The sequence below is a fragment of the Aegilops tauschii genome, chromosome 2 (assembly GCF_002575655.3).
Source record: "Aegilops tauschii subsp. strangulata cultivar AL8/78 chromosome 2, Aet v6.0, whole genome shotgun sequence".
Taxonomy (NCBI): domain Eukaryota; kingdom Viridiplantae; phylum Streptophyta; class Magnoliopsida; order Poales; family Poaceae; genus Aegilops; species Aegilops tauschii.
Window position 1 is genome coordinate 310,961,585 of NC_053036.3, and position 12,988 is coordinate 310,974,572.

At 43.0% G+C, this 12,988-nt stretch overlaps 1 protein-coding gene across 1 annotated transcript; it reads left to right on the forward strand.

Annotated features, from left to right (window-relative positions):
* Nucleotides 1-2,218: 2,218 nt before the first annotated feature.
* On the forward strand, nucleotides 2,219-6,269 carry LOC109737545 (uncharacterized). The gene is made up of 3 exons (XM_020296677.3): nucleotides 2,219-2,432; nucleotides 2,517-2,823; nucleotides 5,604-6,269. Exons 1-3 carry the CDS (start codon nucleotides 2,331-2,333, stop codon nucleotides 5,864-5,866), a joined length of 672 nt encoding a protein of 223 aa, XP_020152266.1. The 5' UTR covers nucleotides 2,219-2,330; the 3' UTR covers nucleotides 5,867-6,269.
* The last annotated feature ends 6,719 nt before the right edge of the window (nucleotides 6,270-12,988 follow it).

The following is a 12,988-nucleotide window of genomic DNA, read 5'->3' on the forward strand; positions in this document are numbered from 1 at the left end:
GGGCAGGAGAATCCAAATTTGTTTGGCCATATGTTTCTTTATCTTTACTCCCTCGGTTCACAAATATAAAATGTTCTAACACTTATCTTGATTGGATGTATATGGATATGTTTTACCGTGTTTGTTCACTTATTTCAATCTGTATATAGTCCATATTAACATATCCAAAACTCTGAGGGAGTATCTTTTTTCTACATTGGAACTGTTTGGGCAGAGGAGAAATTTCCATTGGGATATGATTTCATTTCAAAAAGAGTTTGATCCAGTTTACAAGGAAAATCTGATCGAAAATCTTAAGTGCTGAGGTACAATACATCTTGCCGAGAACAAGAAGATAGAAAACACAGAACACCACGTGCATTGTTACAACACAACACAAAGATCAACATCCTAATCATCCAGAGTTGAATTTAGGTGGGTGGAGGATGCAACGCAAGTTTTTTTTTAGGAGAAATGCCAAATTTATATTAATAATATCAAAAAAATTACAGCAAATGTAGCATCTCTCTGGAGAAATGCAAAGAGATAGGACACCAAGAGAAAGTACATAAAGTACTCCCAACAAAGAAAATTTGCAGAAAACCCCTTCTTCATCCCTGCAATCACCAACACATTGACTGAAAAACTTCAACCACCGCTGTCGACGAAGTGTCGAGAGAAGAAACGATCTCCACTAAGGCAAAATCCAAGAGAATGCCATATCAGCAAAGCTGCGTTGTGAGCCTCTGAACAGGCGCCACCCGCGAACGATGCTACACCCGTTGTGGGTTGTCAGCCGAAGCAAATGTCCACCCCTCTTGGATCGCGACCCTGAAGGTCTCGAACGGTGACGCCACCGAGAGGCTCCAAAACCATCTCCCGGATGATGTTAGCCCGCAATGCCAACCACCTGCAACACAAGCACTTTCCAGCTCTGCCATGACATTAGAGGAACTGCTGACGCGGTGCGGACAAAAGTCGAAGAAACAGACCCCCCGAGCAAGACCTCCGCCATCGTCTTGAAGGCCTCGTCTAGCTACAAGGCGATGGCCCAAAAACTTTTATTCATGATGACAACATAGGCATCGACTAAGCGTCGTCACCCGAAAAACTAATCCTATACCTAGACACTGTATAGAAGAAAGCGGGCTCCCCCGCCCAGCCGCCGCCAAAGCGATGAGTGAGGGGAAGAGGAGTCAGCGGCTACATTGGTGTAGGATTCGTATCTGGCCTACCACAACACAAGTTATGTCATAAGGGTATACAAGGCTTCACTAGCAAAAGAGGAAAGTTGTCGAGAGGCAGCGCATAACACCAGGAGTAAGAAAAAAATCATCAGAAACTTATGTGATGTTGATCTGTGCGTATGTTCTGCTTCGCAGTTCTCCCATTGGTGTCTGTGAGGGGTAGCACATTATGTGTACAGATGCAGACGTTCATACATATGCACATACACTCATCCCAATGAATGCACGCACACACACCCTTATCTTATGAGCATCTTCGACAAACTGAGCCGACACATCATCTTAATATTGATGAAGTCGCCACATACGGCTTCGTAGTCGACGGGTACATTTACTCCCACTGAACGCACATCACCCAAAGAGCTGAAACAAATGCAGGAAAATGCGAGCATTAGTGTCAAGTGTAGGATATGAATGTAATTTTTATTATTTCTGGTATTCGTTGTACTGTCATGATTGAAGATGAATAGGTCGGAAGTTTTCTCGAAAAAAAAAAGTCTAGGACTTGAGCCCTGGTGGGCCAGAGATACTACTGTCCTCTTAACCATTCAACCACACGTTGATTCACTTAGTATCCCTTTTCAATGGTCGATACATTGTATACTCCCTAGACATGCGGCATGCTACCGTGCGCCCATTTTGTTAGTTCCGTGGTCAACAATTTTTCTCAAGTGGAGTTTTCAGTTGAATATCTGAATGATTTTAACATTTGTACTCTATATTTGATTTTCTCTTTGGGGTAAGTCTATTTTTTTAGGTAACAGGGCAAGTTTATATTTGATGGGGTTTACTGTTTTTTAGAATCATTTTATGCTTTTTTTTCAACTAGACAGATTTCTTTTGTGCTACTTATTTTGACTGTACTACTGTAGGGGTAGCCCGGCCCAAACAAACTGAGAACAGAGGCAATGCTTGGGCCCAAATTCGAATACGATACGTTCAGAAAAAGAAAAACTCGAATACGATAGGGATGGGTTGAATCTTGGATATTAAGATCAGGTCTGAGGATAAGATCAGTAGGAATTGTCAAGTGGTTCAAGGCTTGAGGCATCCGGAATTTGAGACCAAAGCAGTCTTGTTTCTCTGCAGCAGCCGACGCTGCTGATGCCCGAGCCCCACCAAATCCACCAACCCCCGCCCCCGCCCCCGCCTCCAACCGATCCAAACCCCGTTGCCTCCACGGCTGCAAATGCCCGGCGCAATCCGGTACCATTTCTTACCATTCTCCGTGTGGAAGGAACGAGAGAAGTTCTTCCTCTGATTTCTTGCTTGTCTTCTTCCTTTGTTGAGGCCCCGCTGCCGCTGCCGTTGCCTTTGCCGGAGATCGCGGTGCCGCCGGTGCAGCCGAAGATGATCATAAAGGGGATGCTGGGCCGGTACGAGCGGTGGAACCCCGTGCACCCGACGGCGGGCGCCTTCTGGGGCGTCGGGCTGGGGTTCGGCTGCGGCGTCGGGTGGGGCCCGGGGTTTGGGCCCGAGGTCATCGGCTACGTCGGCGCCGGATGCGGCGTCGGCTTCAGCGTCGGCATCACGCTCGCCGGTGTCGGCGTCGGGCTGCCACAGCACGGCATCATCAGGAACCACTACCACGGTGGAGGTACGCTCTTCTCCTCCTCTGCTGGCACAAGTGTCACTGACTAGTCCTATTCTTATTCTTAGATGGTTGGAGAATAGAAAAGCTCCACATGGGGATGTCTTTTTCGAAAAGGGGCGCTTTATTACGTAAAACATTTAAGCATTACACCCGGCCTCTGCATTACTAAGATGCACACAGCCAAAAAATGTCTTCTCACACAAATGAATGATAAAAAGGCGAAATACAAAAACATGAAGAGTCCGTATAACGCCTAAAGCGGAGGGGGGTCAATCCTAAGATCATGTTGCCACCCATGCTGGGTAAAAGTATCCCTCGCCGTAGCCTCCAGTCGTGTACACACCTCCGTAAACAGGTCTCGATTCTCCACGCGTTGTAGAGAGGACCATAAACGAAGAGTCCCGGTACATCTGTAGAGAACCTGCATCAGGGAAGTACTTTTATCGTTAAAAACCTTATCATTTCTACATAGCCAAAGCGACCAAATAACGGCAAACGCTCCCACCCTGAGAAAAGTTCTAAACCTGTGATCAATCCTGTGTAACCAGTTGCCAAATACATTAGCAACACTACAAGGAGGATACAAGCCAGAAGCTATTTGGATGACTGACCATATAGAACGAGCCAATTTGCATTGGAAGAATAAATGTTTTATTGTCTCATCATGGTGACAAAAGACACATTGCGGACTTCCATGCCAATTCCTCTTAATAAGGTTATCTTTAGTAAGAATGACTCCGCGACGAAGATACCATGCAAAGATTTTATTCTTAAGAGGTATCTTCATCTTCTAGATCTTCTTATTATTATCAACTGGCACATCAGACTGGATTAGCGCTCTATACATGGAATCCACTGAGGATTTTCCATTCCCATGAAGGTTCCACCGAAATACATCAGACCCATGTGATAGGTGCACCGTGGACAACCGCTGGAGCAGGATGTTCCACGATTGGAGTCTAGGTTCAATTAAATCTCTTCTGAATGTCACATTTGGCGGAAATGATTCCATTACCGTGGCGATAGTATCACCCTTGTGGCGCACAATGTTGTATAGAGCCGGATATTGTTCCCGGAGTGTGGCATTCCCTAGCCATCTGTCCTCCCAGAATCTAATTTCCGAGCCGTCCTTAATTGAGAAGGATCCATAGTAGAAGAAATATTTCTTCGTAGCCATTAGACCCGCCCAAAAGTGGGAATCCCCAGGCTTCCAGTATACTTGGGATACCGCCTTGGAGCCCACATATTTCCTCCTTAGGAGGGTTTGCCATACACCTTCCGTCAGAAATTTAAACAACCATTTGCCGAGGAGGGCCCCATTCTTAACCTCAAGGTCATGAATACCCAACCCGCCTTGGTCTTTGGGACGGCAAACCACACTCCATTTGGCCAGTCGATATTTCTTTCTCTCGCTATCTCCTTGCCAAAAGAATCTTGATCGGAAATAATCCAATCTATGTAAAACTCCTTTCGGCAACTGGAAGAAGGAAATCATATATAGTACCATATTACTAAGTACTGAATTTATGAGGACCAATCTTCCACCTAGAGACAACAGTTTACCTTTCCAACTACTAAGTCTTTTCTGAAGTCTCTCCTCGACGTGTTTCCATTCAGCATTTGTGAGTCTCCGATAATGTATCGGTATCCCCAAATATGTGATCGGAAATTGGCCCAACCCGCATCCAAACAGTTCAGCGTACAGGTGGGCCTCGTCTTGAGCCTCGCCAAAGCAAAACAATTCACTTTTATGAAAATTGATCTTAAGACCTGAGAGTTGCTCGAATGCTGATAGAATTAGTTTCAGATTTCTCGCTTTCTCGAGGTCATGATCCATGAAGAGAATCGTATCATCGGCATATTGAAGTATAGAGAGACCACCATCAACTAGATGATTTACTACCCCTTCAATTTGGCCATCAACCTTGGCACGCTCAATCATGATCGCAAGCATATCCGCCACTATATTGAATAGTATGGGCGATACCGAGTCACCTTGTCGCAAACCCTTCTTCGTTTGAAAATAGTGTCCAATGTCATCATTGACCTTAATGGCAACACTACCTCCAAAAACGAAACTATGGATCATAGCACGCCACTCTGCAGAAAATCCTTTCATTCTGAGAGTCTGTTGAAGAAAGGGCCACTTGACTTTGTCATAAGCCTTTTCAAAGTCTATTTTGAGAACCACCCCATTCAACTTTTTTCGGTGTAATTCATGGACTGTTTCATGAAGGATAACAACACCATCAAGGATGTGTCTGCCTTGCATAAAAGCTGTCTGTGAAGGACAGACCACATGTTCAGCAACCGAATTTAGCCTAATAGTCGCAACCTTCGTGAATATTTTAGAACTAACATTAAGAAGGCAAATAGGTCTATATTGTTGTATCCTTTCAGCCTCATTAACCTTAGGTAATAAAATAATCTCACCGAAGTTTAAACGAAACAATTCTAGTTGGCCAGCATGTAAGTCGCTAAACAAAAGTAGGAGATCCGGTTTGATGACTTCCCAAAAGTGCTGATAGAAACTGCTTTGATGTCTTATCAAGTACTCAGACTATCTTGCTGTTTCTGGTTTTCTAAAAACTGCATTTCAATGGGTGTAAGTGATCGCAACTATAGTGTTGGATATATAATTTAATGATGCCTTTTATCCGTGTTGGTATAGGATTCTATTCAGCTTGAATGCTTGTCTGCCACAGCCTTATGCACCTCGTTGCTAGTTATCACTAGAATACGACACTTTGAATAACATGCTTGTTTCCCATTTGATATGATAGGTTTTGCAAGCAATGTCCCATTCGAATCAGCAAGGTTTTACCTCTTGACCATGCTAAAAGGTATGGTATGGGATGCCATCAGTTATGCGAGCAACGTCGCAGCTATGAGGAAAGAATCTCGACAGAAGCTTTTAAGATGTCAGGAGAACCCTCAAGTTTCAGGAGGAGTTGATCTGCCCAAGCTGGGGAAAGGAATGTCCAGCAGCTTCCGATCAACGATGGAGTGTATCAAGGCCTTCACAAATCAGCATTGGCCTCCATAGGCAGCACCCAAGTAAACTGAAGATTGATAAACCGAGCTTTGTGTGCAAACCACCCACCCGGGATCAAAGCCTGGGTAGTGGTACCCCTTTCACTGAGTGACAATCGGGTAGTCGGATGCAGGTGGCTCGTATGGCGTCCACCACAGGGTTGACGTCCCTTTTAATGAAGAATTAAGGACTTGTACTTTATGAATAAGAACCCCCATAGCACATATTTCTTCATCATATGTTTGTGGCATGAGCAAGTTTAAATTTTTATGGTTATAAGGGGAAACAATTCCAGCTGAAGAACATGCTAGCCTGTAATCTAGCTAGTGATGAATCGATGTGTAACTATAACAATGATGTTCATCCATGCACTTCGCAGAATCTTGTATTGTGAAATGAAACTCCATTCAAATTATATTTTGATCAGTGCCTCGGCGCTTAACTTAATTTCATGATCTTTCGCCTGTTGTGTCGCTCGTTGTATTTTCATCACGTAAACTGTATCACTATTTTTTGTATTCTCATCATGTATCTGTTGTATTTTCATCACGTAAGTCTTATCGCTCGTTGTATTTGCAGATCCTTTTGAATAGAGCGTTGATGGTAGAATAAATGCCTTGAGGCAGAAAATATCGAAGATTGTATCTGTGTACCGTTTGATCTTACAGCTTGGGTTTTCTTCTTGAGTTTGGAGGCTTGGACAATGAGGCAAGTTTTGCTCGGAAGTGGATCCTCTAATATCAAGAAGAAAAGTCACCTACGCTACAGTGCAAACTAGTGTAAAACAGAAAAGGAAAGTCACGGGTACTATAGCAAACACTGTATTTATCTACTGTAACAGGTATTGTACACAGTTACTGTTCTAGATTAAGGTACAAAATCCCTTACTAGGTTAAGGAAGCCGTATTTCGCAATAGCAGCTCCGAGAAGCTGGGCTTAGGGTGCGCCTCCTGCGGTCGTTTCAGTGACTCAATTGGCTGGCTTCCCTTAGCTCAGACTGGTGTCGCCACCTCTCCTGTTGATATAAATAAATTTAAAATTAATTTTATTACATCATAATTTTGTTTGTATGTAAATTTAGCAAATGTATAAAGTAGATTTGTAAGTATGAAGGTCCTAGCATGGACAAGAAGGATGGACATTGGAGTATGAGCAAGCGTGGAGATGAAGGCTCACGTGAAGGGAAAAAGAACGGAGTTTCCGGTGGAGTTTTCAGCATTTTGTAGCCATCATGATGACATATAAGGACATGGACGAGATATACCATATGACCTTTCATAAATTTTGTCCATAGCTTAGTATAAGTGTTGCGCCACCTTATTTTTGGGCCAGGTCCATATAATTTTAAAATACGTTTTCATAGGCTGTTTTTAGAGTCTGTATTATAGGGAAAACGACTCAGCAGGTGTTTTAGTGCCACCTTGCTAAGGGTGGATGAAATCTCCTCCCTTTTCCCTATAAATACAGCTTAAGCCTTAAGGCGTTATTTAGACTTGAGTTTTGTTTAGATTAAAGTGCGCCGTAGTTGCAACTCCCGTACTCGTTTGTGTCCAACAACTAGGCCAAGACTTTCCAGAACCCCACTTTCATCAATAAATCTCACCTCTTAAGTTTGAAATATCAAGATTGCAATCTCAATTTCTTGCTTGTTCTTTGTTTGCCTGCAGGAAATAGACCCCGTGGTCGGGTTGATCGTGCTCCGGTGTGGTCAATAATCTTTTGAAGTTGGTTTAATGATTGTTAAGGCGCAACTTCTTCACACGTTCATAGTCAAATCGTCAAAGTCTACTGTACCGAAAATAATAATTTATCATCTCATCGAAAGACAGGACATCTTTGCATCTATCAAGTCATATCATATTTCCAGGTTGGTCAGTGAGATTTTACCAGTTTTTCATAGTAGAGATCATGCCTAGCGTCCATAAAAAAGCCACAAAAAATAGGGTTAGATCATCACGTCCCATACCAGTCCGAGCATTGGCAATTTTCTTTTCACTGTTTATTTTGTTCAATTTGCGGTTGTAACATCGTGTTGAGTTTTTGGTCTTAGCATCTAGTTACCATAGAGTTTCGAGTTCTAGTCATAGGGTTGTCACGCCGCCGCCGCATAATTTGTTACGTCCACTACCATATACCTTCACCACATATCCACCGCCGTTCCATAAAACCACCACATATCTGCCGCCATCACGCCAATCCGAGTCCATCTCCAACACATATTCTTGTCATCACGCCAATCCGAGTCCACCTCCAACACATCTACACCACCAGTCTGAGTTCCATCAGTTACATATCCACCATCAGTCCGAGTTTCAACAGGTTCATCTCCGCCACCAACCCTAGTCCGAGTCTAGTTTTCACTTCTCTATTATTAATTTCCAGATCACGCCATAGTACGTGTTGTGATCAAGTCGGACCCCCCAACTTTTGTGGCACCCATAGAAGGAAAATAATTCTAAACTCAAAAGAACTAACTATGGAAAATTCTGGCTAGACCATTTGAAAACTTTTTTGGAAAAATTGTTGTTAAGCAAAAAAAGAGAGCAAAAAATAGATTTAGAGTGTGCTTGTCCCTTGTTTGTGTGCCGCGCTGTGATTTTGTTAGTATTCTAGGCTCGCCTCTCTAGCAAGGTCTAGCCTATGCGTCGTTGAGCGTTTATTCAACTTTGCATCTCCGAATAGATTATTGCTGACATTTTTGCTATCATACATTAAGCCTTCCCAGCTCCACACATCATCTACATCATTCGTTTGACATCACCTGGCAATTTCTCTATCCAAACTTTGAGAGTTTTGACTACGACGGTTGTCGACCACCACCTGCTGCTTGGTAAGAACAGGTAAGAATTTGTGATTATCTTGAAGAATTTATGACTTTCCACCACACCACATGCTATTAGTAGTTAGTAGGACCATATTCTTGTGTGTTTCTATCTCTGCTAATTATAACAGGATCATAAGCCGATGAGCTGGATTGGGAGAAAATGACGAACAAGGAGCTACATGATAAATGTGCACAAATGATGGGTGAACAGGTGCAAGACATTATGAAAAGATTTGGAGAGGCCATGGAAAGGATAGATGGCTTTGAGAAGATGTTAGAAACCAAGCTGGAAAACAAGTTTAATGAACTTCTCGCGCGTCCACCACCTACTGCACCTAACAACAACAACAACAACAACAACAACAACAACAACAACAACAACAACCCCTTCAACACCGCCTCCCAAATCACATAGTGTCGGTGCTAAAACTGACAGATCTCGAGTAGGGGGTCCCGAGTTGGTGATATTGGCACGATGGTTAATAGGAAATAAAAGGGACACAATTTTACCCAGGTTCGGGCCCTCTCGAAGAGGCAATACCCTATGTCCTGCTTGCATTATATTGATTGTGGATGAGGTAAAAAGTACAGGATGATCTACCTCGAGATCATATGTGTGAGTTCTAACCTCTAAACACGTTGCCTCTATGGACTAAACCGCTCGTCTTATATAGGCACTGGGGGTATCTGATGTCTATTACGCAACTTTTATTCTTGTAGACGTTATTGGGCCTCCAAGTGCAGAGTTTTGTCTTGTAAACATTGTTGGGTCTCCATGTGCAGAGTTTTGTAGGACAACAGTAAATTTCTCTCAAGTGGATGATCTAAGGTTTATCAATCTATGGGAGGCGTAGGATGAAGATGGCCTCTCTCAAACAAGCCTGCAATCAAATACAAGAAATCTGTTGTGTCCACAACACACCCAATACAATGGTAAGTTCTATAGGTGCACTAGTTTGGCGAAGAGATGGTGATACAACTGTAGTATGGATAGTAGATATAGGATTTTGTAATATGAAAATATAAAAACAGCAGGTAGCAAGTGATAAAATGGAGCACAAATGGTATTGCAATGCTTGGAAACAAGGCATAGGGTTCATACTTTCACTAGTGCAATTTCTCAACAGTGCTAACATAATTGAATCATATAATAATCCCTCAACGTGCGACAAAGAATCACTCCAAAATTTCTAGCGAAGAACGTAGGACGAAAACGTGTATCAACCCCTATGCATAGATTACCCCAATGTCACAGGAATCCGCAAGTTGAACAGCAAAACATACATCAAGCAACTCAATAGAATAGCCCATTGTCATTGCGGGTATCCACATGCAAGACATACATCAAGTGAACTCAAATTCAATATTCAATCCAATATAATGAAACCTCAAAGAGAAAGACACAATTCATCACAACAAGATAGAGAGGGAAAAACACCATATGATCCGACTATATTAACAAAGCTCACGGTACATCAAGATCGTGTCAAATCAAGAACATGAGAGAGAGAGAGATCAAACACATAGCTACTAGTACATACCCTCAGCCCCGAGGGTGAACTACTCCCTCCTCATCATGGAGACCGCTGGGATGATGAAGATGGCATTCGGTGATGATTTTCCCCTCCGGTAGTGATGATGACATCAATACCATTGTTACACCCACAGCCCCTGCTGCTATACATACTGGACCAATTACTAGAGCTCGCGCCCGCCAATTAAATTATCAGGTACTTTCGTTTCTTGGTAATGATTCTAATGTTCATGAGAATATGATGCTACCTAAATTGGATACATTTGTCTTGCTTACAAATGAAGGGCCTAGCTGGGACAAGAGGGATGAACATTGGAGCAAGATCAAGCATGGAGATGATGGCATGCGCAATGGGAACAAGAACGGGGTTACAAGTGATGATTTCAGGACTTTGAAGACACCATAATGAGTGCATGAAGCCTTGGACGAAATATACAAGATGCCACTTCAGAAATTTCGTCTAGAGACTATTATAGGTGTTGCGCCACCTTATTTTTGGGCCAGCCCCATGTAATTTCGAAATAGTTAAGTATAGGTTGTTTTTAGTGTCCGTATGTGTGGGGAAACAAGAGTTATGGCTGGTTTCGAACCCCTCTTCCAAGGGATAAGAAATTCCCCCTCTTCCTCCATATATACAGCCCTTAGGGCGTCGTTTAGACTTTGGATTTTGTTTAGATTAAAAGTTCGCCATAGCTGCAACTTCGCGTACTTCGTTTGTGTTCAACGACCAGACCAAGACGTCACAGAACCCCACCTTCATTAATAATGCTTTCCTCTTATATTCGTAATATCCAGATTGCAATCTCAGTTTCTTGCTTGTTCTTCGTTTGCTCACAGGAAATAAACCCTCATGGTCAGGTTGATCGTGCTTCAGCGTGGTCAATAACCCCTCAGAAGTTGGTTTAGCAATTGCTAAGGCGCGACGTCTTTGCACGTTCGTAGTCGAATCGTCGAAGTCGACTCCCTCAGAAAACGATAGCTATCTCATCGAAACATCGGGACATCTTCACCTCTATCAAGTGGTATCAGATTTCCAGGTTGCTCGGTGAGATTTTACAGTTTTTCATAGTTTAGATCGAGTCTGTTCTTCATACCTATAGTCCATGAAAAATCCAAAAAAATTTAGGGTTAGTTCATCATATCCGAACCAATCCGAGCCTTTGCATAATCATTTTAGGGTTTTGCATTGTTGAATTTGCGGTTGCATCATCGTGTCTAGTTGTTGGTCTTAGCATCTAGTCTTTTAGAGTTTCGAGTTCTATTCACGGGTATTCACGCCGCCGCCGCACCATCATCATCCGCTGCCATATACCACCACCACACCAGATACATTGCCCCCGCCATCTACCATCACTGCTTATCCGCCACCGCTCCAAGTCCATCTACCAACACCGATCCGAGTCCATATACCACCATCGACCCACGCCCATATACCACCACCGATCCGAGTCCATATACCACCACCGATCCGTATCCATATACCACCACTACACCGAGTCCATCTCATATTAGGTTTACTTTCGAGATCCATATGTTTCCAGATTTTTGTTTCCTTGTCTGAATAGGTTTCGGATTCCATCAATATTTTTTCATTCCGTAGAAGAGGTTGGTTTCCAAAAAAAAGGAGTCCGGAAACCACCCTCCGTTTAGGCCCAAAATTTTCCGAAAACGCACTTGTCAAAAAAATTTCTGGCTATCCTATTTTTAGGTGTTTCCGAGCGTGTTGAGACAGGTGGCATTATAGAATGTTTTTTTGAGTCGTTTCCAGTTTTTGGTCCGGGCAGTCGAAAAAAAATTTGGTCGCAAAAATTTCATGTCTATCCTGTCATCTTGACTTACGGAGAGTTTTGAGACACTCGCCATTATAGTCATTTTCGGCAAAAAAAAAGAGGAGCGCAAAAAAAAGGAAAAAAAGAGCGCAAAAAAGAGCGATTTTTTTCAAAGTGTGCTTTTCCCTTGTTTTCGTGCAGCGCCGTGATTTTGTTAGTGTTCTAGGCTCGCGTCTCTAGCATAGTCTAGCCTAGGACCAGCACAATACCGTCGTTGAGCGTTTATTCAACTTTGCATCTCTGAATTGATTATTGTTGGCCCTTTTTGCTACCATATATTAAGCCTTCCCAGCTTCACATACATCTACATCGTACGTTTGACACCAGCTAGCAATCGCTCTGTCCAAGCTTTGAGAGTTTTGACTACAACGGTTGCCGATCACCACCTGCTGCTGGGTAAGAACTGGTAAGAATTTGAAATTCGCTTGACGGATTTGTGACACACCACCACCACCACCACCACTTCCTAGTAGTCTGTAGGATCATATTCTTGTGTGTTTCTATTGTTGCTAACCATGGCAAGATCACAAGCCGATGAGACTGATTGGGAGAATATGATGAACAAACAGCCACATAATAAATTTCAGCAAATGATGAGTGGACAGGTGCAAAATGTGCTAAACAGATTTGAAGAGGCCATGGAGAAGATAGATGACATTGAGAAGAAGTTCGAAACAAAGCTCGATAACAAGTTTAATGAATTGCTCACGCGTCTTCCACAACCACCGCTGGCTGCACCTGTCGCACCTCTACAACAACAACAACAACAACAACAAAAACAACAACAACAACACCACCAACAACAACAACAAAAACAACAACAACAACAACAACAACAACAACAACAACAACAACTCGCCTTCCAAATCAAGTGGGACGAGCACTGCGCGTTCCCCTTGAGCCTGGTAAAAATTCTAGTGCCGCTGCTACTGCTGTTGATGCTTCTG

What these genes read in the sequence shown, in the direction of transcription:
- LOC109737545 (XM_020296677.3), top strand. Translation starts at nt 2,331, where the DNA reads ATGCCCGAGCCCCACCAAATCCACCAACCCCCGCCCCCGCCCCCGCCT. An exon ending in CAAATGCCCGGCGCAATCCG is followed by an intron (nt 2,433 to 2,516) that starts GTACCATTTCTT and finishes TCCTTTGTTGAG; the next exon opens with GCCCCGCTGCCGCTGCCGTT. An exon ending in GAACCACTACCACGGTGGAG is followed by an intron (nt 2,824 to 5,603) that starts GTACGCTCTTCT and finishes TTGATATGATAG; the next exon opens with GTTTTGCAAGCAATGTCCCA.